The sequence below is a fragment of the Podarcis gaigeae genome (assembly GCF_964106915.1).
Source record: "Podarcis gaigeae genome assembly, chromosome: 2".
Classification (NCBI taxonomy): domain Eukaryota; kingdom Metazoa; phylum Chordata; class Lepidosauria; order Squamata; family Lacertidae; genus Podarcis; species Podarcis gaigeae.
Window position 1 is genome coordinate 2,230,813 of NC_139679.1, and position 24,092 is coordinate 2,254,904.

Sequence of the window (24,092 nt, forward strand, 5' to 3'; positions counted from 1 at the left end):
TTTATATATTTAAAAAAGTTCCTAGTCCTCATGATTGTGAAGATCAGTTTGCAGGTGTGCTGGATGATGCCTGGTGAAATCACAACTGCCAATTCCAGTTGCTGGAAAGCACAGATGGTGATGAGCACAGGCTCTGGGGCTCGTCTTCTGCTCCCTGGCCTCTGACAGGCATCTAGTTGGCCTCTGTGAGAACAGGATGCTGGACGAGATGGGCCAGCAGGCTATTCTTATGTTCTTATGACTGTGAAATCAGAAAGCCCTTTCTTCAAGTCTCAGTTCTTGACAAGGATCTGCCACGTGTCCCTAGGCAAACCACTCTCTCAGACTCAGTCCTGCCCCCACTCTGTTCCCCCATATGCGGGAGGCTAACACCCACCTACTTCAGAAGGTGGTTGTGATTATTGAAACAAGGCCATGTTTGTGAAGTGCTGCAGGCAGTCAAAGGGGATATATAGAAATATAGACACACTAGGTATTTATTATTAATATTAAGGCTAATAATCTTATAGGGACTCCATGCCTCTCTTGTTCTATTTGGCAAGTACTTGAGAGGCCTGGTCGGAAGCCTGTGATCCATGTCTGGCTGAGAGCCAATCATCCTAGCCAAGATGCAAGTTGGAAGAAAATCAGATTTTAAAACCAAATTGACAGAGGAGTTTAAAACGAACCTGTTTCCATGTATTCTCCCTTCAAAACAATCAGCTTTTAAAAGGAAATTCTGTATTCAATGGAAACAAGAACGGCCCATACTGATGATCTCTTAGGACTGAACCTTTGAGCTTCTATGAAACAGTGAGTAGAAGGCTGAAAAGAACCAGAGACAAAAATATCTGACTTTGGAGGTCAAGTGTTTATAAATATGACACAATTGTTCATGTATATTTATTATTCTGCAAACGACAACTTGTTCAACTATGCATAACATCCCTTTCCTCTCCTCCCTGCTTTCCCCCAAATCCAAAATTAGTTTTGGGCTTTCCAGATACTGAGTATCTGGAGACTGAGCCAGAAGGTTCATTATCCCAGTGCCTTTGGTGGGACCCTGAGCGGGGAAGCCTGGCTAGCTCTGTCTCTCATCTTCTGCTGCCAAGCAAATACATTCCCATTTATGCAAAGCTTTGACTCACAGGTTGCCTTGTGAATATAGTGTAATTGGTTTTAACTGGTTGCATTCAGCGTTTTTTATTGTTTTATCTGTCTTTTCAATATTTTTCTTACTCTTGAGTGCTTCCCCAAATGAAGCAAAGGCTGTAATCACCAGGGAGAGGGCCTTTTTAGTAGTGGCACCCCAGTAATGGAGCAGCCTTCCTAGGGAGGCTCACTAGCACCATCTTTGTGGTCTTTTCAGTGCCAGATGAAAGCCTTTCTGTTCACCCAGGCCTTTTAAATAACTATATGGCACAGGTCCCTCCATTTTAAAATTGGTGCTTTAACTTTGGTGGTTTTGGAAGTTTTGTCTTATTTTCTGTAAGCTACTATGATTTCTTCCTATCCTATCCTATCCTACCCTATCCTATCCCACCTTCCTTCCAAAAAGTTGAAGGTGGCATCCATACTTCTCCTCCCCATTTCATCCTCACAACAACCCTGTGAGGTGGGTTAGGCTGAGAGACAGTGTCTGACCCAAGGTCACCCAGTGAGCTTCATGGCCAAGTGGGGATTTGAACCCTGGTCTCCCAGGTCCTTCTCCTGCACAGTAACCACTATGCCACATGTAGTCCTCAAATTTTAACTTCAAGCCAGAGGCATACTTACTGGGTATTATTTATTGATACGGACTTTCCTAAAAAATAATAATGATATTTTTCTCTATGCAACAGTGGCAGTGAGGGTTCTTGTAGCTACAATGTGGAAAAAGTGAAAAAGTTCTCTCAAGACAAGAGTGGGTCCAAAAAATGATTGACTATGCTGAATTCAGCATAGCCTATCTGAAAAATTAAAAAACAAACCAAGGAAAGAATTATGGATTATGAAATTTATATTAATTCTCTATGTAAGGTGCAACTGATGGTATTCTCACTATGGTTTATTTTGTCCTTTTTGTTATGTGTTGAGCAAAAACAAACCAACAGCTTTGCCACACGGGTGCTCTGTGTTGTGGAGCAGCGTAGAAATGCCATGAATAGGGGGCAGGGGACCTTTTCATGCCAAGGGCCACATTCCCTTCTGGGCAACCTTCCAAGGGCCACATGCCAGTGGTGCACAGAGCCAAAAGCAAAGTGGGCAGAGCAATTAATGTGATTCCCCCCTTCATGCAATAGAGAGGTTCCCCACCCATGCTGCAGATAAATAGGTGCATAAATACTTGTATTTAATTGTTCCTGCATTTGTTTTGTTGTGTTTGAAATGGTCACATTTGCCATCCTGGAGCACTGGTTGGTGGAAGGGCTGTTTGCTACAAATGTAGCAAGCAAGCAAGCAAGCAAGCTCTTGCCATATTCTTTCACAGGCTTCATCGAACAAAATTCAGAGAGCAGGGAGGCTCCTCTGTGCACATCTGGTCATCTTGTACCCGGACCTAATCCGCGATCACAAGCACCACCTCCGGCTTTACAGGTGTGCATATACCTGTCCCTCTTAGAAGGAGTCAGGGGCGGCTAGTGAGCTGCAGGGTCTGTGGGCGTGCTGCTTCCTCTAGGGGCGGGGGGCTCTTGCGAGTGAACCAACTAGCTGCCCCTGAAATTTCCCCCAAAGTGAATTTCAAAGTGGGTGCACCACTGTGAGTGCTCCCCCACCCCCAGTAAATGGTAGTGACTCTGCGGCTGGGAAGCTATTGCTGCAGTTCTGCCTTCTACAGCAGAAGGTTGCAGCTTCTAAAAGGATCAGTTAACAAGAGGCAAGAAATACCTTTCTCTGCCTGAGATCTCTCTGCCAGTCAGAGTAGACAACACCATGCTGGTTGGACCAACCTAACGTCCCTATTCATCCTGTACTGAAAGCCCAGCTGGTCCTGGGATAGGAAACTTGGCCTTTCAGATATTGTTGGACCACAACTCTGGTCATCCCTAACCATTGATCATGCTGGCTGGGGTTGATGGGAGTTGGAGTCCGACAACATCTGGAGGCCTGCAGATTCCCCATCCCTGAGTTAGTCGAGCAACCCATTCCCAGAGTGACCAGCTTTGGGAAACCATAAATAGGACCTGATGGCAATAGTTACAGGTAGGTAAGGAAGGCATTCTGCCTCTGAACTTGGAGGCTATACATGACTAAATTGCCACTGGAAAGACCTCCCCCCCCCCCCCATGAATTGCCCTTAAAGACAGTGGCCAATGCCGCATCCTATGGCAATGAGTTCCAGAAATTAACTATGTCTTGTCTTGTCCTTCCCAGACAACCAAAAGATGAAACCCCCAAAACCAAGGAAAGGGGGAGGGGGAGCAGAGGGGAGATCTAGAGCTTTAAAACTGGAAATCCAATCTGAAGTTCAGAACTTGCTCATCTAGCTCTGCTGCAGATTGTGGGAATTCTTCCCATGAACTCTCCACTGTTTGATGTCTCCCTTCCAGGCAGTGCTGTTCTGGGAAGGAGCTGGTGGATGCGCTGCTCAGCGCAGAGTTTTCTGTACAGACACGCAGTCAGGCCCTTGGACTCTGCCAGGTGCTGGTGGACGAAGGAGTCTTGGCTCATGGTGAGACAACCAGAGGAAAGAAGGGGGGCCATGACAGTCTCAGGGTCCCGCTGCTCGTTAGGCACTGCTCATGGTGCTACCTAACCAAGCCGGCCCTGCTGTTTCCCCCAGCGAAACCCAATCTGAACTGCTGAATCGATGCAAACAGCAGTTTGGGTTTTCTGCAGATTGCTCTTTGCTCCGATTCAGCAGAAGAGAGCAGATTTCCACAGGGAAAGCCTTGGGGGGCACCGAATTTTGGCATTGCACAGGGCACTGCTGATATTTGAGACCCCAAGGTCTGCCACTGGAGAAGGGGGCTGGATTGGGTGCTCTCCAAGGACCCCTCACCCTTTGGTTCTTTGTGTGCCCACTGGGCTTACCCAGCAGCTGTAATGCCACTTTGCACTCCTTCGCTGTCCAGATAGCTGCCTGTCACAGGGAGAAAGGGAAAGCTATAAGAGGCGACGCAACTGGGAGCAGATATGCTGGCAGGGGGCTCTTCACATCTTCTGTTGGCTTCTTCTAAGGGCAGGGAAGCTGTGACCTTCCAGTAGCTGATGACTACAGCTCCCATCAGCCCCAGCCAACATAGCCAGCAATCAGGGGTGATGGGAGGTGACGTCCAATAGTTCCTGGAGGACCACAGGTTCCCTCCCCATCCCCTTGTGCTCTCTTATTCTCATCCTGCTTTCACCCGCCTTCCCTGTGCAGTGCGGCAGGAGAGCTATTTCCAGGATCGCGACACCCAGTTCTTTCGCTTCGTGGCCCTGGAGTCAAGCGCTGAAGACCGGGATGGGGAGGAGCTCCTGGAGGCACTGGCATTGCTCACCCAACTGGGCCCTACCGCCTTGCTCACCACCATCTTGCACAAACCGTGAGTGTGAGGACTGAGCTATAGTGTGGCAGGCAGGGAGGAAGTGTGGAAGGTTTAAGGCTTTGCTGCTGATAGAACAGCAAAGCCATTTCTGTTTATTACTGAACGAAAGTGCAGATGGATAGACGATAGATAGAAAGAAATGTATATTTTGTTTCCTTGATTATTTCATTCATTCGCTTTATTTAAATCCTGCCTTTCTAGGGACTCATCCACACTTTTGCTTGACCTGTATTTTGATGCTGTTCTTTGCTGATTAATTCCCCTGGGTCTGAGAGCTTTTCTCATTGTTCGCAGTTATGCTTTACAAAAATCTGATATTACGTGCTGAATTGACGCAGGGTTAAGGAAAATCTCTCTTTGGATTTTATGCACATCTGATAAGATCTGATTCAGCAAGTGATTGGCCCCTGTGAGAACAGGATCCTGGATTACAAAGCCCACTGGCCTGTTCTAGCAGGCTCTTCCTAACTTTAAAAGTGAATTTCTCGCCCTCATGATTGTAGCCAAGCTACCTGGCATCTGGCCTCGTGCCAGAGGATATGATGGAGGTTAAGGACGCCCTGCTGCTGCATGCTCTCTTCCTTGTCCTTCCCCATGATCAGAAGAAGCAAGGGGGTTTATGCCATGAATTTGCGTCCTTCGCTTTGAAGGAGTCAGGGTAACGCGCACTGCACTGTCTTGGGGATGAGAATGCGGTGGTGGGGAGTGCTGTAAAGTGACAGGAGAACCTGAGATATGTGTGCCTTACCTGGACACTCTCCTCCAGCCCTGGCCAGCGCACAGATGAGGAACTTGCACTGATCTTTGAGGAGCTGCTGCACATCAAAGCTGTCGCCCATCTCTCCAGTTCTGTAAGTAACGGTCAGATTCTGCCTCATTTGGCCCATCTTTAATTTGAATGCCATGTGTAATGGATGGCTAGGAAACCAATGGGATGGCCAAACAAATCCTCCCCCCCCCCCCGCCGCCATTAGCTATTCCATTTGATAGGATGAACCTATCTAGCAGATTTGTCCTATTTCCACCTGGTTGCTTCCTTTCATTTGTCAGTCACTTCAGACCTGCCCAACTGCTGCCTGAGCCTGCGTCAGACGGGATCCATCTCCTATACAGATGTAGGGGGTGGAAAATACATGCACGTTAGGGGGGGGGGGTGTTTACTGTTCACTCTACCTATCTTACACTAGATGTAAAAAATTTATGATGCTACTTTTAGAATTGGCACCTGTCAAGTTTTCTAAATATTTCAGTTTGCTTATTTGCTCTGCTCACATACTTCCAACACACACACACACACACACACACACACACACACACAGCCATTGCATCAAGAGTCCCTTTTTCTTCAGTTCTGAACTCAGTATGCTTGAGTGACTTAATGGACTGTATTTGATGGGTGATTTAGAGGAGGGGAGCTGTGTCAATTTGAACATGCAAAGCTTTCTAAGCACAGTCCAGAAATCAAAAACGAAAGAATGGCAGCTGGCTGTTAAGTCCACAAATAAGATTAGGTGGTGAGCAGTTCACCACCACCAGGGGCATCTGGTAACCAGAACTTTGTCATCCAGCATTATTAGCAAAATTTGACAAATATAGCACCGTATGTTGATGTTAAGAAATATGCATCATTACATTTTTTTTGTTGACTATAATTGAGTACACATAAATGAGGTGGGCTTCTCTTTAAGAACCACCAAGATTACAGAGGAGTATAGCTATTAACTAGTATGAATAGTATGTAGTAATCAGAACTGTGCTGACCCAAGTGTGGATGTTTCCTCCCTAGAAGCCTTTATGCATGTGTACCTTCCATGAACTTGCTTCCTGCTTGGCCAACCAGTGGCGGAGCTTCATGCTCTGGCATCAGGGGCGGAGAGCAGGCGGGGGTGTGGCTGGCGTGCATCCTGGGGCATGGCACACTGCCTGCCCCCAGCATGGTGCCCAGCATGGGGGGGAAACCGCAATGGCACCCCACCAGGATCACCCCCCCACCCCCTCTTCCTCTGCCAGTGTGGCCAACACCTTTAATCACCAAAGTTATGTTCTGCCTCGGCTGTTTGTGCAAGTGGTTTTCTAGGGCAAGCTCACTGCTTGTCTCCCTCCTGCCACAGGTGAAGAGGGAACTGGCTGCTGTCCTGCTGTTTGAATCCCATGCAAAGGCTGGAACTGTGTGTGAGTAACTGGCTGGCAATTTAAGCCTAGCTCTTCTCTTGACTTCCTGCAAGCATGCCCATAGCTCAGTCTGAGGGCCATGTTCTCATCTCAGCAACCTTCTTGGGGCCACATGGCAGGGGTGGGTGGTGCCCGAGGCAAAAGTGGTCAGAGCAAGGAATGTCAAATTAACCTTTGTGCAAAGAGCTATTTTCTACACACATACACTTTTCTCCCTTCCACCCAGCTATCAACGTGGATCATCAGAGTTGAAGGACGCATTTCAACCAGGCAAACACTATCAAGGAGCAGTATCTTGCAGCCACTATAAGTTGGCTTGTTTATTTATTTCACAATATTTATACACTTCTTGATTGTAGTTAAACCTCAGCACAGTTTACAAAAAAGAGCAAAACAATAAAATTATCAGTGAAAAGCAACAATTTAAAACCTCCAAAAAATAATTAAAACCAACGATAAGCTAAATACCAGATTAAGATATGTCAGCATTCTACCTGTCTTGATCGGCTTGCCTGTCACGGCACTGAAAAAGAGTCCAGTGAAGGCTCCTGCCTGCTGTCATTAGTGGGATGCTGCCACACTAGGGCATCAATTCCTTACAAATGTGGATTGAGTATTAATTATGTGGCACCTGTAACAGTACCAGTTCTGCAGATGGAAGCAGTCGAGTGGGTGTTCAGGGGGGCAAGACGATCGCATAGGTAAACTGGTCCAAGCTGTTAAGGGATTTATATAGTAATAATAACACTTTGAACTTGGCCTGGTAGCAAATCAGTAACCAGGGCAGGTCTCTGAGCAGAAGTTTTATATCCAGATCAGGCGCAAGGAAAGTCCCACAGAGAGTGCATTGCAGTAGTCTTTGGAATGGGGATGGGTCTTGTGTGTTGTTGCTGTGCCATCATCCCAGTGACTTTTGAGAGGGTCAAATGTGACACACAGCAATCTTCTACCCTGTGCAATTCAGAAGAAAAACTTCCTATCTATTTATCTTCCTCCTTTCCAATTCCCTGTGGCAGCTCTTTTGAAGGCTCCCTTGAGAACCTGTTCTTCTTGCTTTGCCCACTTGTTCCTGTGCCCCCCACCCCACCCTAGCCCAAGCTGATCATTTCCTCCTTTGCCTCTAACACAGTGTTTTTCAACCACTGTTCTGTGGCACACTAGTGTGCCGCGAGATGTTGCCTGGTGTGCTGTGGGAAAAATTGAAAAATTCTTTAAAATAAAGTATTTTATAATTTTTCATATTTCTGTTTACTTACTATTTCATAATAAAGTAATTATAAAATACTTTCTTTGTGTTTATTTGATTCCTATTCAAGAGAATTACTTTATATATAGTCAATATAGGCACAGACTTAATTTTTTTAACATTTTCTAATGGTGGTGTGCCTCGTGATTTTTTTCATGAAACAAGTGTGCCTTTGCCCAAAAAAGGTTGAAAAACACTGCTCTAACATGTTGCCTGTGCTTCTTTCCCTGCCCTGCTGTGACTGCCAGATGTTTCAGACTATAATTCCCATTGGCTCCAGTCAACATGGCCATTCTGGCTATCAGCAGGGGCAGATAGGAGTTGTAGTCCCAAACACATTGGGGAAGGCTGGTCTGTGCCCTTGGGCACTCATTTTGCATGTGTCTCAAAGCATAAGTCCCATAGCACTGATGTGAAGGCTTTCCCCCCTCCAGTGTTCAGCCAAGGGGACAAGGGCACATCCTGGTACATCATCTGGAAGGGATCAGTGAATGTTGTCACACATGACAAGGTTTGTATGTTTAATCTCTGGTAAGGGTCAGCTTGGGGTTAAGTTCGGTGTGTGTGTAGGAAATTTTATATCCACATCTGAACTAAGAGAAATCTATTTACGTAGATTTTTCTTGTCATATATTGATGCTTTTAGATCAGATTACATTTATATACAATATAATGTACTTATATGTCCCAAAGTTTCACGGTAGTATGAACACCTTGCTTGTCATATTTGATATGCTGATCCAGCTCTCCCTCTGTTGTTCTTTTAAAAAATAACTCAGTCAGTCAACATGCCTTTGGGGAAGGACTGTGGTTCATATATCTACCTACAGTGGTACCTCAGGTTACATACGCTTCAGGTTACACACTCCGCTAACCCAGAAATAGTGCTTCAGGTTAAGAACTTTGCTTCAGGATAAGAACAGAAATCGTGCTCCGGCGGCGCAGCAGCAGCAGGAGGCCCCATTAGCTAAAGTGGTGCTTCAGGTTAAGAACAGACCTCCAGAACGAATTAAGTACTTAACCCAAGGTACCACTGTATATACATACATAATTTTATTTCATCATCATCATCATATACTTTTATTGGACTAGCCATAGGCCATGGCATCATTCAAAAAAATAACAAAAGGAAAAACAGCAATAACCATAAAATCATCAGGCACTACACATACAATATAAATCACGGCCACAATTACTAAGATTTTTTTGTTGCATAAAATAGAATAGCAGAAGATTCTCTAGTAAAATGTGCCAAATTAAATATCCAAATCCCCTTTGCAGTTGACTGCTATTTTATCTAGTTCTTTCCTCCTGATCTTCTTAGCTGCCAACGCATAGAATGCTACTTTATAAGTTACAAAGTCACATAATTTTATTTGTATGCCACCTTTCCATGGTTAAAACCATTCTCAAGGCAGCTTGAAACATGGAGAGAAATATGTAATCACAAACATATCAAAAATAGTCATAAACAACAAATAAAACAAACAAAAGTACACAGCCAAGTAGAAATGAATTCCACATAAATCGTAAGATCTAAAATAAAAAATATCAGTAACAGCAACAATCCCCATCCCCCCCCACTGCCCAAACCCCCAAACAATGCCCAGCCTATGAGTCAGCAGCCTCAGCTTTAGCAAGAGCGCATGCGTTGCACTCAAAAAGTCCCGAGTTGAGTCTGGAAAGGACACCTGCATGAAACCCTGAAGAGCCCCTGCCCACCAGGAGTGGCTGCCCTGAGACGTAGATGCTTTGCCAGTCAGAGAACAAAAATAAGCCTATTGCGAGGGGTGGTGGTGACAGCAGCGAGGGGAGGGAAAATAAGGGAGAATTGGTGAGTGGCCTTAGTATTCAGTTGCCCTCAGCAGGGTCCCCCATATTTGCCATGGTAATGTCCCTTGGAGCAGTAACGGACGTGGTGCACTCACTTTTCAGGGCTTAGTGTCCACTCTGCACGAGGGTGATGACTTTGGGCAGCTGGCGCTGGTGAACGATGCCCCCCGTGCAGCCACCATCATCCTCCGTGAAGACAGCTGCCACTTTCTACGTGTGGACAAACGGGACTTCAATCGCATCCTCAAGGTGGGCCAGGAGTTGGGTCACACATGGAGGCTGGGGAGAATGGGGTCTTTGCCCATTCCTAGCTGGTCTTCCTCCGCATGCTTCCATTTTATCAGTGTAATGCAAAACGTATGCAAATAGGAATAGTCTGCAAAGCCTTCTTTTAATTGTGTCCAGCTGTGAAGGAAGCTGACTCCCCCTAGTCATTCACCCAGGCTGAAAAGTAAGCTTCAGATATGATTTACTTACACGTGGTCTTGTATTGGTTCTCAGCTACAGCAGCAGTAAAAACTATGCAGGTAAAATACTTACCGTATTTTTTGCTCTATAAGACTCACTTTTTCCCTCCTAAAAAGTAAGGGGAAATGTGTGTGCGTCTTATGGAGCGAATGCAGGCTGCGCAGCTATCCCAGAAGCCAGAACAGCAAGAGGGATTGCTGCTTTCACTGCGCAGCAATCCCTCTTGCTGTTCTGGCTTCTGAGATTCAGAATATTTTTTTCTTTTTTTCCTCCTCCAAAAACTAGGTGTGTCTTGTGGTCTGGTGCGTCTTATAGAGTGAAAAATACGGTATATTTACAGTAAAAACAGCTTCAGACGTATGCCTGTTACTGGAACAAGCAGAGGGCATGTCTGCCCTCATGACTTGACGAAGGAAGAGAGAGATAGGAGGAAAGAGGAAATTCTGTATGTTCCTTGTCCCCCAGGAGAGGAGGGGGAAATGACATCACACAGAGTCCCCTCTACCCATTACATTTCCATGGTCTGAGTCTTTGCCTATCAGCAATACAGCTCTGTGGTTATTTGCCCCTCAACTTACTAACTAGCAAGAATATGCATTGTTGGATTTGACTGCAATCTCTCACAGCAGATATAGCATAGAACTAGAATCCTAGGCCTCTTTCCCTGCTTTACACCATTATGAAATTAGTTGTGTGGCAGAGTGAGCAGACTGGGCTGAGCACTTTGACTTCAGGTGGAGGAGCTGCACGAGGCTAGTATCTTGATGTGATACCCAGCATGGAATTCAGAAGTGTACAACTCACTGATTTTCTGCCCTAAAGGAGGCCCATTAGGATAGCATCTGAGGATGTCATTGGCCTAGGGCCAATGGCTGTTATTCAGCTCCAGTGTAGACGTGCTCGAAGCATGGTAATGCAACCCAGTTCACTAGCTTATGTTTTCCTGACTAGGATGTTGAAGCCAACACTCTGCGGCTGAAGGAACATGGGAAGGTGGTGCTTGTTCTGGAGAAGAATTTGCAAGGCAGCAGCTCCAGTCACCTTCCTGGGACTCCAGGGAGCAGTAGGTACTGCGGTCTGGCCCCCTTCGCTTCCGTGCTCCCTCCTAGAGACAGAGGTAGCTTCTGTCTGATGCACCCACAAGCTCTTTCTGCTTGTTTTTCTTGCCTTCCCCACAAAACAGGGCTGGGTGTACTTCCTGCTCTTGGAAGTGCTTTGCAGGCAGCTGCAGAAGCAGCTCATCCCAACTGCCATGGTGCTTTTTCTAGAGGATCTTAATGTAGCATTGCTGTTGGATTCCACATGAAATAGAATCAGAGAGAACATTTGGAGTTTTCCTGATGCCAAAACATTGGGGCTCCCCACTCCCCCCACAGGAAGATGTATTTAAATTTCCATCTGCTTCTGTAAGATCCACTGGGCAAGTATGGTAGTTGTCGATAGTGTAGTTCTTCTGCATGCTTCGTTGCTCATGTGCAACCTTAAGACTACAAAATATATGATACTGTACAACTGTGGGCAAAAAATATGGACAGGAGATCATCACTCATTGTTTGTGTGGCAATTGTAGACTACAAAGCCTATTATGTAATGTGTTTGTGAGAAAAATATTCATATGCCAAACCTGGGTTGTTGTTTTCCCCCAAAATCAGCTAATGATATGGGAAGGGGGGGGGCATTTACTGCTTCGGTGCATCGCTTGCTTCTGGTTTCCACCTCATTGTCATGCTATCTGAGAAGTTCATGCTTTCCTCTCCTGTTCAGGTACTCAGTGATGTCTGGGACCCCTGAAAAAATACTTGATTATCTGCTGGAAACCATGCGTCCAGACTCTACGCTCTCTGACCCCATAGGTAAGTCGAGGGCCACTTAAAGAGAAGGGTTAGTTAATACACCGGAGAAAACCCCATGCCAGTCCTTGGTTCATGGGCGACTTTAGAGCTAAGAACTGGGGAAAGAAGTTTGAACAGAGGGGCATCTACACAGGCACATTCCTTTGTATTTGTGGAGTTGTTGTCTCCCTTGAAGTGTACACTGGAAGAATGCGCATGGGACTATTTGTCAGGTTACAGGAGTTTAAATGCAGATCATCTAGAAGATCATCTAGCCCTTGTAATAATGTTTCACCATGCTTCTCTGCCATCTCTGTAGACACCTTCCTTGGAGATTTCCTTCTGACACATAATGTGTTCATGCCAACACCACAGCTGTGCAGAGCTCTGCTCCAACAATATCCTTTGTGGTTTGTTTCTCTGCTGGATCCTACAGCCCTGGTCACCAAGCAGTTCTGTTTGGAAGGCCACTTTAGAGGCCTAGTTTGGTGGGCTGCTGGCAAGCTGTTCCCTGTGCATGCCTGCCTTGCCTCTGGGATGCTAAATAGCAGTGTTGGGGAGGAGACTTTGGGGGCCAGATTTGGCCCAGGCTCTGCTAGCTGCTCATCCTTGCACTAGAGAGATCCCAGATGCATGCTCCATACACCTCTAGTGTCCCGGGTTAAGAATGAAAGTGGCTTCGTCTGAGCAGCATACATTTTAATCAGGGCTGTAAATTCTAGTTGATTAATTGGCTAGGTTAACCAATTAATAAACTTTAGTTTGACTAAAAGGGCATCTCAGATTAAGGGACTTAGCCTAAGACCCCCTAAAACCTAGAGCCAGGCCTGGTCCACCTTGCATATGGCTGTGTTTCTGTGTCTCCTTGACTACTGTTCACCTTTCATTCGGAACCGTCGGAGGGCACCGAACAGGACAAAGCCGCCTACATCCTGGGCAAAAGGCAGAAGATCCTGTGGCTGGTGAACCAGTGGGTGTTGCTCTATGGGCGCCTGCTGCAGGCAGACTCCAGCTCTGTGGCCTTCTTGCAGGTAACAGGATGGGTGCAGGGAGCAGTGCTAGAGGTGCAACACAAAGAGAGGATGAGAGGATAAAAGTTGACTTGGGTTGGTGGGAGGCTGTTGCTTGCTTGGCATGAGACTGCATCTGCAGGAGGCTGCTCTGCTCCTTCTTGCTCTGTAGCAACCAGCCTGGCTGCTTCTGCTCATCAGCTCTGGCCGTTCTCTTGCAGAGCCTGTCTGAGTGTGCAGCCCAGGATGCTCGTCTGGGCCCCCCGCTTAGGGAGCAGATGCAGGATCGCCGGAGGAACCGAGTGTGAGTCTTCTACTCTGCCCCAGTTTGTGTTTGCGAGGATCTGGGTATGTGTGGGGAAGATGAGGCAAAAAAGAATGGCAAAATACCTGGTTTCCTCAGGGCAAGTCTTAATGTCTGTAATGTGATTTGATATGTTATGTGTATCAAAATACACATGTGGATGATTGCAGGGTTAGCTTATTTCTTGATTTAGGAAGCATATTAGAGCAGCCTTCAGATGTGCAGCTACTCAGTCAATCAGACCAAAGTTGGTCTGTAAGAGCTCTTCTTACCTGGTAGGTGCTCACCCCATCAGGTGATTGATGGTGATTTCGGAAGACTCTGTGATGACACAAACACATCTGAAGGGAACTCTGACCTTCTGAGAGGCTCACTTCTGCAGACTCTTTGCCCTTCCATCTGGGTGTGGGGAGAGGGAGGTCTACTAATCACAACGATGGCTATGTTTGACCTCCAGTACAACTCAGTGCCAGCCTCTGGGAAGAAGCAGCAGGAGAGAGGCGTACTGTGTTCGAGTCCTGCTTGTGGGCTTCTCAGCAGCATCTGTGTGGCCACTTTGAGAACTGGAGGCTGGACTAGATGAGCCTTTTGCTCTGAGAGGTGAAGGGGAGAAGCAAGGTCAGATAAAATATGGACAAAATGTGTTCCTTCACCCCCACCCCACCCCCTGGCCTTCCTTCTCTACACTAGGTGAGTTATTTTAAATGGTGGGGGAGGTCTGATGTTTGGTTGCACCTGGGGGGCCCTCAATATCTTACTGGTCTCTTTCATTGCTGTAACTGAGTGGTTGCTGCTTTGCTACAGAGTCTGTTTCTCACACTTCTTGCAAATTCAGTCTGCAAGAGCTGAGCCAACATGAATAGCTGTTGAGATCTGATAATATTCCCTCTGTTTTTTAAAAATATATTTTAGTCGATTTTACATTTAACGTTTGCATTCACATGTACAAATAGGATTCTCTGAATCCCTAGATTTCCCTCCCCCCTCATGGGTTCCATAGTTATTCTTTTCCAACTGCATCGTATAATGTTCTCCATATTCCCTTAAAACTCAGCTGTTAACATAGTTCTTGTTACATTGCAAGTGTTTTTAAAATCCTGCCAATGTTTTTAATTGTTTATAGTGTTATTTTTGAATGTTGAATGTGCTTCGGGTTGAGTGCGTTCAAGTTGCGCTCTGTGGCAACCCGGAAGTAACGGAGTGCGCTACTTCCGGGTTTCACCGCTCGCGACCCATGCACGCACAGACACGCCATCACGCCGTCATGCCGTCGCGTCTTGCATTCCGTTTGGGATGCAAATGGGGCTCCGGAACGGATCCCGTTCGCATCCCGAGGTACCACTGTATTTGGCATCAACCAAACCCCTAAATATTTTACTTTTTTAAAATTAGCAGTTCTGTTTTTTGTTGTAAATGTTTTTTGTATTGTTCTGTCACATTTTTTACCAACATTTTCATTTAGTTTTTATTTAACTTAAAACCTGCTACTTGGCCAAACTCAGAAATTCTATCTTACCAAGTATACCCTTGGTATACCCTTGGTATACTTACCATCGGGCCTTCTACTGTTATCACAAGGCCATCCGCAAATGCTTTCAGTTTATTTGCTTTGCACCCAGCTGTCATTATACCTTTTATTCCTTCATCTGATCTCACACACCTCACTGTTTATTCTAGAATAAACAGTGATGGTGACAGGGTCCCTCTTTCCTCTTTGCACAGGTTAGAAAATGGCAGCAACTGTGCATCTCCGAAGCTTCAGGTAAAGTACAAGTCCTTTGCCAGAGAATCAACAATTCTTCGCTAAAGGGAGCTGCAGTTGCAAACAACGCACAGCAGACGAACATGCTCAATTATTTTCATTTGAAAAGGCGGCTCCCTCCCCTCCACTAATTTGAAATATTTTTGTCAGAAATAAAACAGAACTCAAGTTAGGCGACACTCAAGAAAGGACAGCGGACAGACAAGAGTCATGTTATTCCATTCCATGGCACCAGGGGCAGGAGCAGAGGAATTATCCAAAACTCTCCTCTTTTCAGTTTTAGGCAACTTGTTTGGTTATGTATTTCTCAAAATAATGAGGTCTAGAAATGTGAAAATAAAATCTAGGATGGAGCCATCTCATTTGCCCAGCAGAATAAAAAGCAAGATCCAAAAATTCACAGCCTTGCATGTCAGATGGATTCTGGTCTCTATGTAGCCATCAAATAGGGCCTGTTTCCTTCACCCTCAAGGTTTGGGGTAGCTGCTTGGTAAGCATGTGCCACACCCAAGGAGTGACAGTTCATCACATCTCTGAGTTTGTGTATATTTGAGGCAAGCACAGATAACCCCAAATTTCTTCACCAAGGCATCTTGCCAAGACGGAGAGGGCAGAGACCTCTGGCTGTTCTATGGCTGGAATGGAGCCTCCTGTACAGAGGGAAGCGCCACATCCCATGTGCTGCCCACTTTTGATTCTGCCCCCTTCACCAGGGGAATGTGCCCCTCCCTTCAAGCATTGCTCATTCAGGGCAAGCGACTCTCTGACGGAAAAAGATTTCCTACTCTCCAGGTTATTGCTGGTAGGTTTTAGCCTTATTTACAGGCCTGGGCCTGAAGATGCCTCTGGGTGGAAGAGAATCCCATTGCCCCTTCATGCATCCTTCTGTCTTTCCATCACCCCCAGGTGCGAAGTGCAGTGGACTGGTTTGCCAGCCAGGAGGAACCCTTTCTGAACAGCAGCTATACTATCCGAGCCCAGGACAAAGGTAATTTAGCGTTGCTTCCTCACTCACTCGGTCGCTCGCCAAGCCAGCCTGCCCTTTGCTTTGCCCTTTCGTCTGGACAATTCTCAGAATGCCAGGATGCCGCAGCCAACATGGGAGGTACGTATATCCAGCCCCCAAGGTGGCTACAGTAACATGGCTGGAGAGTTCCAATTGGCTGGATTTATTTTATTTTTATTTATTAAGTTTATATTCTGCCCTTCATCACATATGTCCACATAGGTGATGCAGTCCTGCTATAATTGGCATTACTGATGATTGAACTTGAAAGCTTCTGTGAGCAAAGTGTACAAAGCTTTAGCTCCTGCATTAAAGCTGCTGTCCCCTCCTTTTTCGTCTCTTTCCCCGCTTCTCCTATATAGTCCCGTATGACATATACAGGCCAGACTACTCCTGCCTCACGACGGTGCTTCGGGTGAATGCTTCAGTCCAGGAAGTGCTCACATCCCTGGCAGACTGTCCTGGTTGGAGCAAAGAATGGGTCCTGGTCAAGGTCAATTCCGTGGGAGGTGAGTGAGCCTCTCATGGTCTCTGGTGGCGGACCAGTATTGCATGGTGATGCAGGTGATATGGATCCACTTGCAGCCCCCACAACATGCATGATTTCAGCAGCCCTTTCTCAAGGATGAAACAGAAGTAAACTGTTTTGCAGCACTGGGAAAGAATTCTTGCTGTGTTTAATCCAGAGGTGCTTTTGTGTCCCATGTTGAACTGTGAAGTGGTTATTCAGGCTTAGAGCAGAACTGTGTGCATAGAAGGGGCCAGCTCTGTCATTAGGCAGGGTGAGGCAGCTGATTCAGGCTGCAGATTGTGGAGGGCTGCTGCCCCTGTGTTTGTAGTGCTTACCTGTTGCTGGTCTGCGCTGATTGGCTGTCTCCACTTCACCACCTTCTCACCTTTTCCAGAAGCGCCAGAGATGGGGAAAGAGCCCTGTTTAAATGAGCAGGCAAAGAAGCAGCCAGCCCACTGGGAGGCCATGCTGAATTTATCAGCTTTCAAATTCCCAAAATGAAGAGAGCTAAGAACTTGTAACGTGATTTGGGCGTTCAAGATATTTTGGTTAAATTAACATAATTTAGTTTGACCTGCTAAGTAAAATGTGTGTGAAATTGCCTGGAAATCATTAAAAATGATTGCCAACTACTTGTAGTTATATTATATATTAATATTATTTATTTATTATTGTTATTACTTAGCATTACCTGATATTTTCAGAAGGTGAAATTTAAAATTCTTTGCTTTTCTGAAAACAGCCTATGTGCTTTTTCATCAAACATAGACTTACCGATCACAAAAATAATAGCATATTTGAATCCGTCACACCCAAAAACATGTTTTTAAGATCCCTCACTGAAGAAATTTGCAAAAATTAAGCTTCACCTCCTAAAATGACACACCTTGCCAGCCCACACCATAGGGGGTTTTTTTTTTGTGTGTGTGTGTGTGTATCCCTCCAGACATGATTAATTTCTGTACCTCTTTTAAGTTCTGCTTATACTAAGAGAGAAAAGACTCCAGGGAAGTACTGAATGATAGGAATTTTATGAAGATCAACCAGCCAGAGCCAGGTGCAAAAGACATGTAGCTGGAATTAAAGAACAGGGTGCTTCTGACTACATACATTCTGAGCCTTGGAATTTCTTTGCAGTGCCAGAAATAACTTGAGCTAATAGTCCTGCCATGCAAACTCCACCCCGGTTAGCTTTCTGCATCAGTTTAGGTGTTTTGTTCTTGCATTGTTGAATTGGGAGTCGGAACTCATGGCTGATATGTTACAAATCACTCTGAGGTTTACCCGTGATGGCTCAGGACCAATAAACTGTTTAGGGAAGTTTTTAATGTTTGATGTTTTATCGTGTTTTTAATATTCTGTTGGGAGCCGCCCACAGTGGCTGGGGAAACCCAGCCAGATGGGCAGGGTATGTATGTATGTACGTATGTATGTATGTACCGGTATGTATGTATGTTTGTTTATTTTCTCTTCTGCTCACACCTAGATTTGTCAGTTAGGCTTGGCAATAAGGGTACCTTGAGCAATACTGCTCCCTTGTGGCAATTTGGGGGCACTGCCATGTCTCTTGTTCCTTCTTTCTGGCAGATAAAGAGGTCTTGCCCTTGGAGGCCTTTGCTGTGTTTACATCCCTGGGTCTGAACGAGAGACTCTTTGCTGCCACTGTCCAGGAGCTTCACAGCTTGGTGAGTGTGTTTCCCCTGCAGATTCTCGCAAAGCTCTCACTTTGATTCTCTGGCTCAACCCCCTGGACACAAGTGGTAAAATTATCTTCTGCACAATCCCCATGGATGTAACCATCTGACAAAAGGAACCACGCTTGAATTCTCTGCTGCTCATCAGCTGGTGAATGGTGGGTTAAATCCTGCTTTTTTGGCTGTGCACCCCTGTTCGCAGCAGGGGAACTGGCACACATAGACAAACTGAGCAGTAAGGAGGGTAAATCCTTCTGCTTTGGCTCAGCACATCGGTTTCCTGTGGGAAGGAGGTGGGTGCCACTGCTGCAGACTTGGTGCACTCACCAGCTGATGCCCCTCATCCACCAGAGTGGCATCAGCTAAACTTCAAACAACTCAGGACCATAATACCTCTTGGACCCCCTCTCGCCATGTTAACCAACCTAGACCTTGTGATCATCATTGGAGGCCTTTTTGTGTATGCTTTCTCCATGACAGGTCCAGAAGTTGTGTATATTTGAGAGCAGGCCTTTTTTGTGGTGGCTCCCCATTTGTGGAATGGATTCCCCAGGGAAGCTTGCCTGGCGCCTTCATTACACATCTTTAGGTGCCAGGAGAAGAGGTTTCTCTTCAACCAGGCCTTGGGCTGATTAACATTCTATGGCCTTTTAAATGTGTCTGTGGGAGCAGGGCTATTCACTTGTTTTTGTTTTATGTATTTTGTGTTTTCATTTTGTATTTTTGCTTGTGTGAATCATCCTGGGATCTTTGGATTAAGGGTGGTATACAAATTCAATAAATAAATAAACATACCAGCCTATCAACAGTTGGGCACAGTTTTGGGGGAATGCCTTATAGGCCAAATTGCATGCACACAGGCCTGCATGCGCACAGGTGCCCCTGCAGAGTGGCTTTCACTGATTTCTCCTCCCATTTGCACAGGCCCCTCACCCTGAGCAGCAAGGCCCCATGGCGGGTTCTTCAGAAAACCTGGATTTCATCAGCTCCAAGGACCTGGCCACCCAGTTCACTGAGCATGACTGGAACCTCTTCAAAAGCATCCATCAAGTAAGGAGATCTGTTCCCAGATGAAATCTGTTGTAGTGAGGCACCAGACCCTGAGACTGGGGAGATCTTGCTGTGCACACACACTGCAACCTGCCATTCCTCACCCTCATGTCCATGGCATTCTGCAGAGATTTTGACAGCTGCCCTGCATGTCTAAGGTGGAGGAGAGTGGGTTGCATGTCTTCAAGTGGAGCTGAGCCAAAGCATTATATTTTTAAGGTTGGATTTCAGCGGAGACTCTCCTGGCTGTTGTGTTTTTTAAGGTGGAGCTGATCTACTACATATTTGGACCGCAGAAGTTTCCCAATGCAACCACGGCGAACCTGGAGCGCTTTCTGTGCCGTTTCAATGAGCTGCAGTTCTGGGTCACCACCGAGCTCTGCCTCTGTCCTGATGTTATCAAGAGAGCCCAGCTGCTCCGCAAATTCATCAAGCTGGCTGCACAGTAAGAGTTTGGCTGAAAGGAAAGCAGTTGGCCAGGAATGAGCAGGCATCAGGCTTGCAAATTTGAGGCTGTGTTTTGTTTTCACTAGAACCCCAAGGTCCGGAGCTAAGAGCAAAATAGTGGCTCAGGGGAATAAGTTATTTGTGAGACAGAAATGCTTGGCCCAGAAATTTGTTCTCGGTAACTTTTACACTCTGTTCTCTGAAAATGCCATGGGTGCCAACTTGAACAAAACATGGGCACTTATATGGGCACCTCCCAGTACTTCTGCAGAGTGCACCTTCCTCAGCCATGCACAGCTGGGCACAGGCCTCCCCCCACTTGCCTCTCACTCCCCACCTGCATGCAAGAAGTTTCTGCTTGCTCACCTGTCTCCCACTCATCACCCACTCACCTCTCTTACGGTCCTGCCTCTCCCCAGCTTCCCTGGCATAGACACACCTGGAAATGGCACCAAAAGCCAGGAGTCAAGCTGGGAAAGAGGGCAGTGCTCAGTTTGGAGAGAGGGAGGAAGGTAGCAACTGGCATAAAGCATTGGGGGGCTGCCCCCCTAAATATTTTATTGCGGGGGAGGGGCGAAGGTACCATGGCCCCATAGAGTTTTCACCTTTGGAAAGTGCCATTCCTGATTTTCTCCCAAGATCTCTGGGTTTCAGCAGCCTTATTTCATTGATTTTTGAAAAAGATTTCTGAGCCACGCTTTACCACAATATGACACCAGGCTGGGGTAAGTCACAAGAATGAAAAATAGCGAAACCAGAGCCAGATCCCGACACAGTCAAATATATTGAAAGGGTATGTGAGAGAGAGGTCTTAATGTTATCACTATTGTTAAACTATTGGAAAGCGGAAATCCTTGCTGATCTACTGATCCAAAGATCTACCTGTAGGTTTGAACTAGCTTCTGGCCACTCATGTATGTAGGTCACCTCCTTTTTCTAGGAGAGACCATGGCTTTAAGTACTGTGGGAGCAGTAAAGCCTGCCCTGGCTTTCACATGAGAAGCATCTGGGGGTTCACACAAACTTCCGCTTTGAGCTGAGTGCCTCTTGTGTCTTTGTTTTCAGCCTGAAGGACCAAAAGAACCTGAACTCTTTCTTTGCAGTGATGTTTGGCCTGAGCCATTCCACCGTCAGCCGCCTCTCTAGGACCTGGGAGGTACATTTCTGCCACAGAGGGAAGGGAAACAAACTGAACTAACCATGCATGCTTTGAAACTGCTTATATACCAGCCTTCTCCAACCTGGTACACTTCAGATGCTTTGGACCACAATTTCCATCGCCCCTGACCATTGGCCACAAGGCTGATGAAGCTGGTGGGAGTTGTTATCCAAAACATTTGGAAAGCACCAGGTTGAGAAAGGTCATAACAGCAGCAACAATGAGAAGTAATTTGCTGCCTTTTCAATTGCCAGTCCTTGCCACCATTTTGTAAGGTGCCACCATGGATCTAGCATTCCTTTTGGGGGATGCAGGTGAAGGCTGAAGTGAAGGCAGGGCTGCAAAACAGGTGTTGAAAGGGGGAATGTGATTATGTGAGAAGGAGCCTGGCCTCATCATGGTCACATCACACATGCCTGGATATTGCCTGCATCTCCTAGCCTGATAGCACATCACTTGCACAGATTAACTGAATGTATTCTGTTTGAGATATTGCAAGAAAATACTAAAGTTTTATCTGTGGCATTGGATGTGTCAATTCTGCCCCCCCCCCAATGCAAATCCCTTCTAATCAAAGTACAAACGGTGCATGCATGAACTTGCCCTGACTTTCTGCAGTAATTTGTTGGCCATTTCTGAACACCCTCCTGCCTCTGTCTCTCTCTCCTCCACAGAAGCTCCCACACAAGACGCGAAAGCTGTTCGGCACCATGGAGCGCATGCTGGTGAGTGGTGGTCCTGTTTATCTTTGGACGGTGCTGGAGCCTTGTCACTGTGTCTCTCTCATCTCTGCACCATTCCCCATGTGCAAAGTGCTTTGCTATTCTTTACTGTGTTCAGTCTGCGAGCTAAATCGCTGCTCTTCCCATTTCACAGATGGGGAACTGGGGCTGAAAGAGTGCTCTGCACAGTTGCCTTATAAAGTCTATGGCTGAGATGTGGATGTGAGCCCAGATTTCGCCCTTGGGGCTTTTTGAACAGTCCTCTGTGGCTGTTGGCTCATCCAGCAGGAGACAGGCTTCCCAAAAGAATCCCAAGAAGAGGACTTCTGGTTGGCGCCAGCGCTTAATGGCGGTCCTCCCTTCGAGCTCCGGAGGAGGACTGCTTCATGAGTTCGGGTCTGACCGCTACGGCGAAGCGGGGACCCCTAAAATCACAGGCGCAGAAGCCTGTGAACAAGGAGACTCGGTGGGCACCATTTGCGCCCCCCTTTACTGTAAAGGAGCCTTTTTAAAGGTTCCGGAGTGGCATCGGGGGTGCGTGCGGTGCTGAGAGTCGCTACCCAGCCCGTGAAGTGAAGCCGCGTCGCCATAGGCGGAGAGTGCCGATTCCTTCTTGAAATCTGGACTGAAATTGAATACCCGTAAGTAAGATTGGAAAGCTTACGACTTTAAAATTTATTGTCTGAAATTCGGCTGAAAACGGGAAAGGCAAAATAAAGGAAGTCTTCCTTCCCCGGACTGCATGATATCTAAAGCAACGAAATTCCAAAGCTGCAATTGGAGGAGAACTAAATTTGAACTGTTTAACTTTGACATTGAATTTAAATTCCCCCTTAGCAAGCAGGAGCAAGGGGGAAAAGGAGGCGGATTTGGTTTAACCTGCATGGAAAAATAAAGGGAAGAAAAGTTTTCTGCCGTTCTTGTCTCTGGGAACGGACTGCCTGAGTAAAGCACTGAGAAAGTGAGCTGTCAGATAAAGACTTGCTACAAAGTTGGGACCTTATTTGATACAAGTTTGAGACTTTATTGAAACTACAAATTGTCAGTTTGTATATATTGGAAGATTGCTGCCAAAACTTTGTTTCTGTGGGGACTTTTTGTTTTTTTGTTTTTCTGCCTACTGGATACTTTGAATTACTCCCTCTAGAGGGCTGAGTGGCAACAGCTGTAACATAGACTGTAAAAAAACAAGTCAGTGGATTTTTCCATACAAAAGCTGCTCCTGTGAGAACGACCTTGGGATATGAGTGGCCCAGCAGAAGAGATAGCAACAAGATCTAAAGCCAAGGCTGCACAAAAGAAAAGGGGCTCAATATCAAGCATACTGCCAACAAGTGCAGCTGGGCAGGAAAAAGTCGCAAATATACCTATGGATTCAGTGACACAAGCACTACTTAAAATAAATGAATCTTTAGAAGTTCTGACAAAGCAGAGCTCAGAAAATACCAAACAGTTGGCAGAACTTTCTAAAAAATTGGACTTAAACACCAAAAGTATTACATCCAATAAAGAAACTATAAATAAATTGATTGAAGAAAACGCCACAACTCGAAAAATTGCTGAGGAAGCTAAATCTACTGCAGAAACTGCACAGGAAAAATTAGTACCAGTTTGTAAAAAGCTGGATGAACATGAGGCGGCCTTGTCTTTGTGGGAGATGCAGAGGAAGGAGAGGAATTTCAGATTAAGACTTGTCCCTGAAAGTGAAAAAGACAACCTGGTGGACTTTCTCACAAAAGAATTTTCAGAATTCTGGCAGGTAAACTTAGAAGAAGAGGAATTTAAGATTACAGCTGCCTTCAGATTGGGAAGGAGGCAAAATAGGAAGATTCCAAGGGATTGTCTGATAACCTTAAGATCTAAAGAAGAAAGAGATAAAATATTAAATTTACATTACCAGAGATCTCTAGAGATTGAAGATGCTTTTGTGCAGATTTACAAGGACATCCCTAAATACATTCTGGAGGCAAGAACTCATTATAAGAATCTGGTTTACCTGCTGAAAAAGAACAATCTACCTTTCAGGTGGGAATTCCCACAAGGCTTGTCTTTCAACTACAAAGGGAAGAAAGTTAAAATAAGAACAGTACAAGATAAAGAGCAATTCCTGGAAAGAAACGAGGAGGACTTGCAGAAAGGAGTGGTGGAATTGACCCCGGGAGTAGAGATAAGCAACTTGTCATTTGGACTTAAACCATCGACGGAAGAAGAACAGCCGCAGGGAGCAACTGGAGGAACAACTGATTAAACAACAAGATGGCTCTGCAATTTCTAAGTTGGAATTGTAATGGACTTAACCTTCCCAGAAAAAGACGTGAGGTTTTTCACATTTTGAAGAGAGAACAATTGGACTTGATTTGTTTACAAGAAACTCATGTGACTAGGG

The 24,092-nt window shown here is 45.9% G+C and overlaps 1 protein-coding gene across 3 annotated transcripts in view; it reads left to right on the forward strand.

Annotated features, from left to right (window-relative positions):
* RAPGEF3 (Rap guanine nucleotide exchange factor 3) overlaps positions 1-24,092 on the forward strand; it is a 52,349-nt gene that overhangs the window by 20,084 nt on the left and 8,173 nt on the right. For all 3 annotated transcript variants that reach the window (XM_083729188.1, XM_083729190.1, XM_083729189.1), the window contains 20 exons: positions 2,450-2,556; positions 3,510-3,631; positions 4,325-4,487; positions 5,257-5,341; positions 6,602-6,662; positions 8,343-8,419; positions 9,844-9,990; positions 11,161-11,276; positions 11,974-12,062; positions 12,361-12,439; positions 12,922-13,072; positions 13,273-13,355; positions 15,078-15,117; positions 16,024-16,105; positions 16,486-16,632; positions 18,222-18,319; positions 19,253-19,378; positions 19,642-19,823; positions 20,891-20,981; positions 21,659-21,709. In XM_083729188.1, the coding sequence (XP_083585314.1) occupies positions 2,450-2,556; positions 3,510-3,631; positions 4,325-4,487; positions 5,257-5,341; positions 6,602-6,662; positions 8,343-8,419; positions 9,844-9,990; positions 11,161-11,276; positions 11,974-12,062; positions 12,361-12,439; positions 12,922-13,072; positions 13,273-13,355; positions 15,078-15,117; positions 16,024-16,105; positions 16,486-16,632; positions 18,222-18,319; positions 19,253-19,378; positions 19,642-19,823; positions 20,891-20,981; positions 21,659-21,709 (2,097 nt within the window). The remainder of the gene's footprint in view (positions 1-2,449; positions 2,557-3,509; positions 3,632-4,324; positions 4,488-5,256; positions 5,342-6,601; positions 6,663-8,342; positions 8,420-9,843; positions 9,991-11,160; positions 11,277-11,973; positions 12,063-12,360; positions 12,440-12,921; positions 13,073-13,272; positions 13,356-15,077; positions 15,118-16,023; positions 16,106-16,485; positions 16,633-18,221; positions 18,320-19,252; positions 19,379-19,641; positions 19,824-20,890; positions 20,982-21,658; positions 21,710-24,092) is intronic.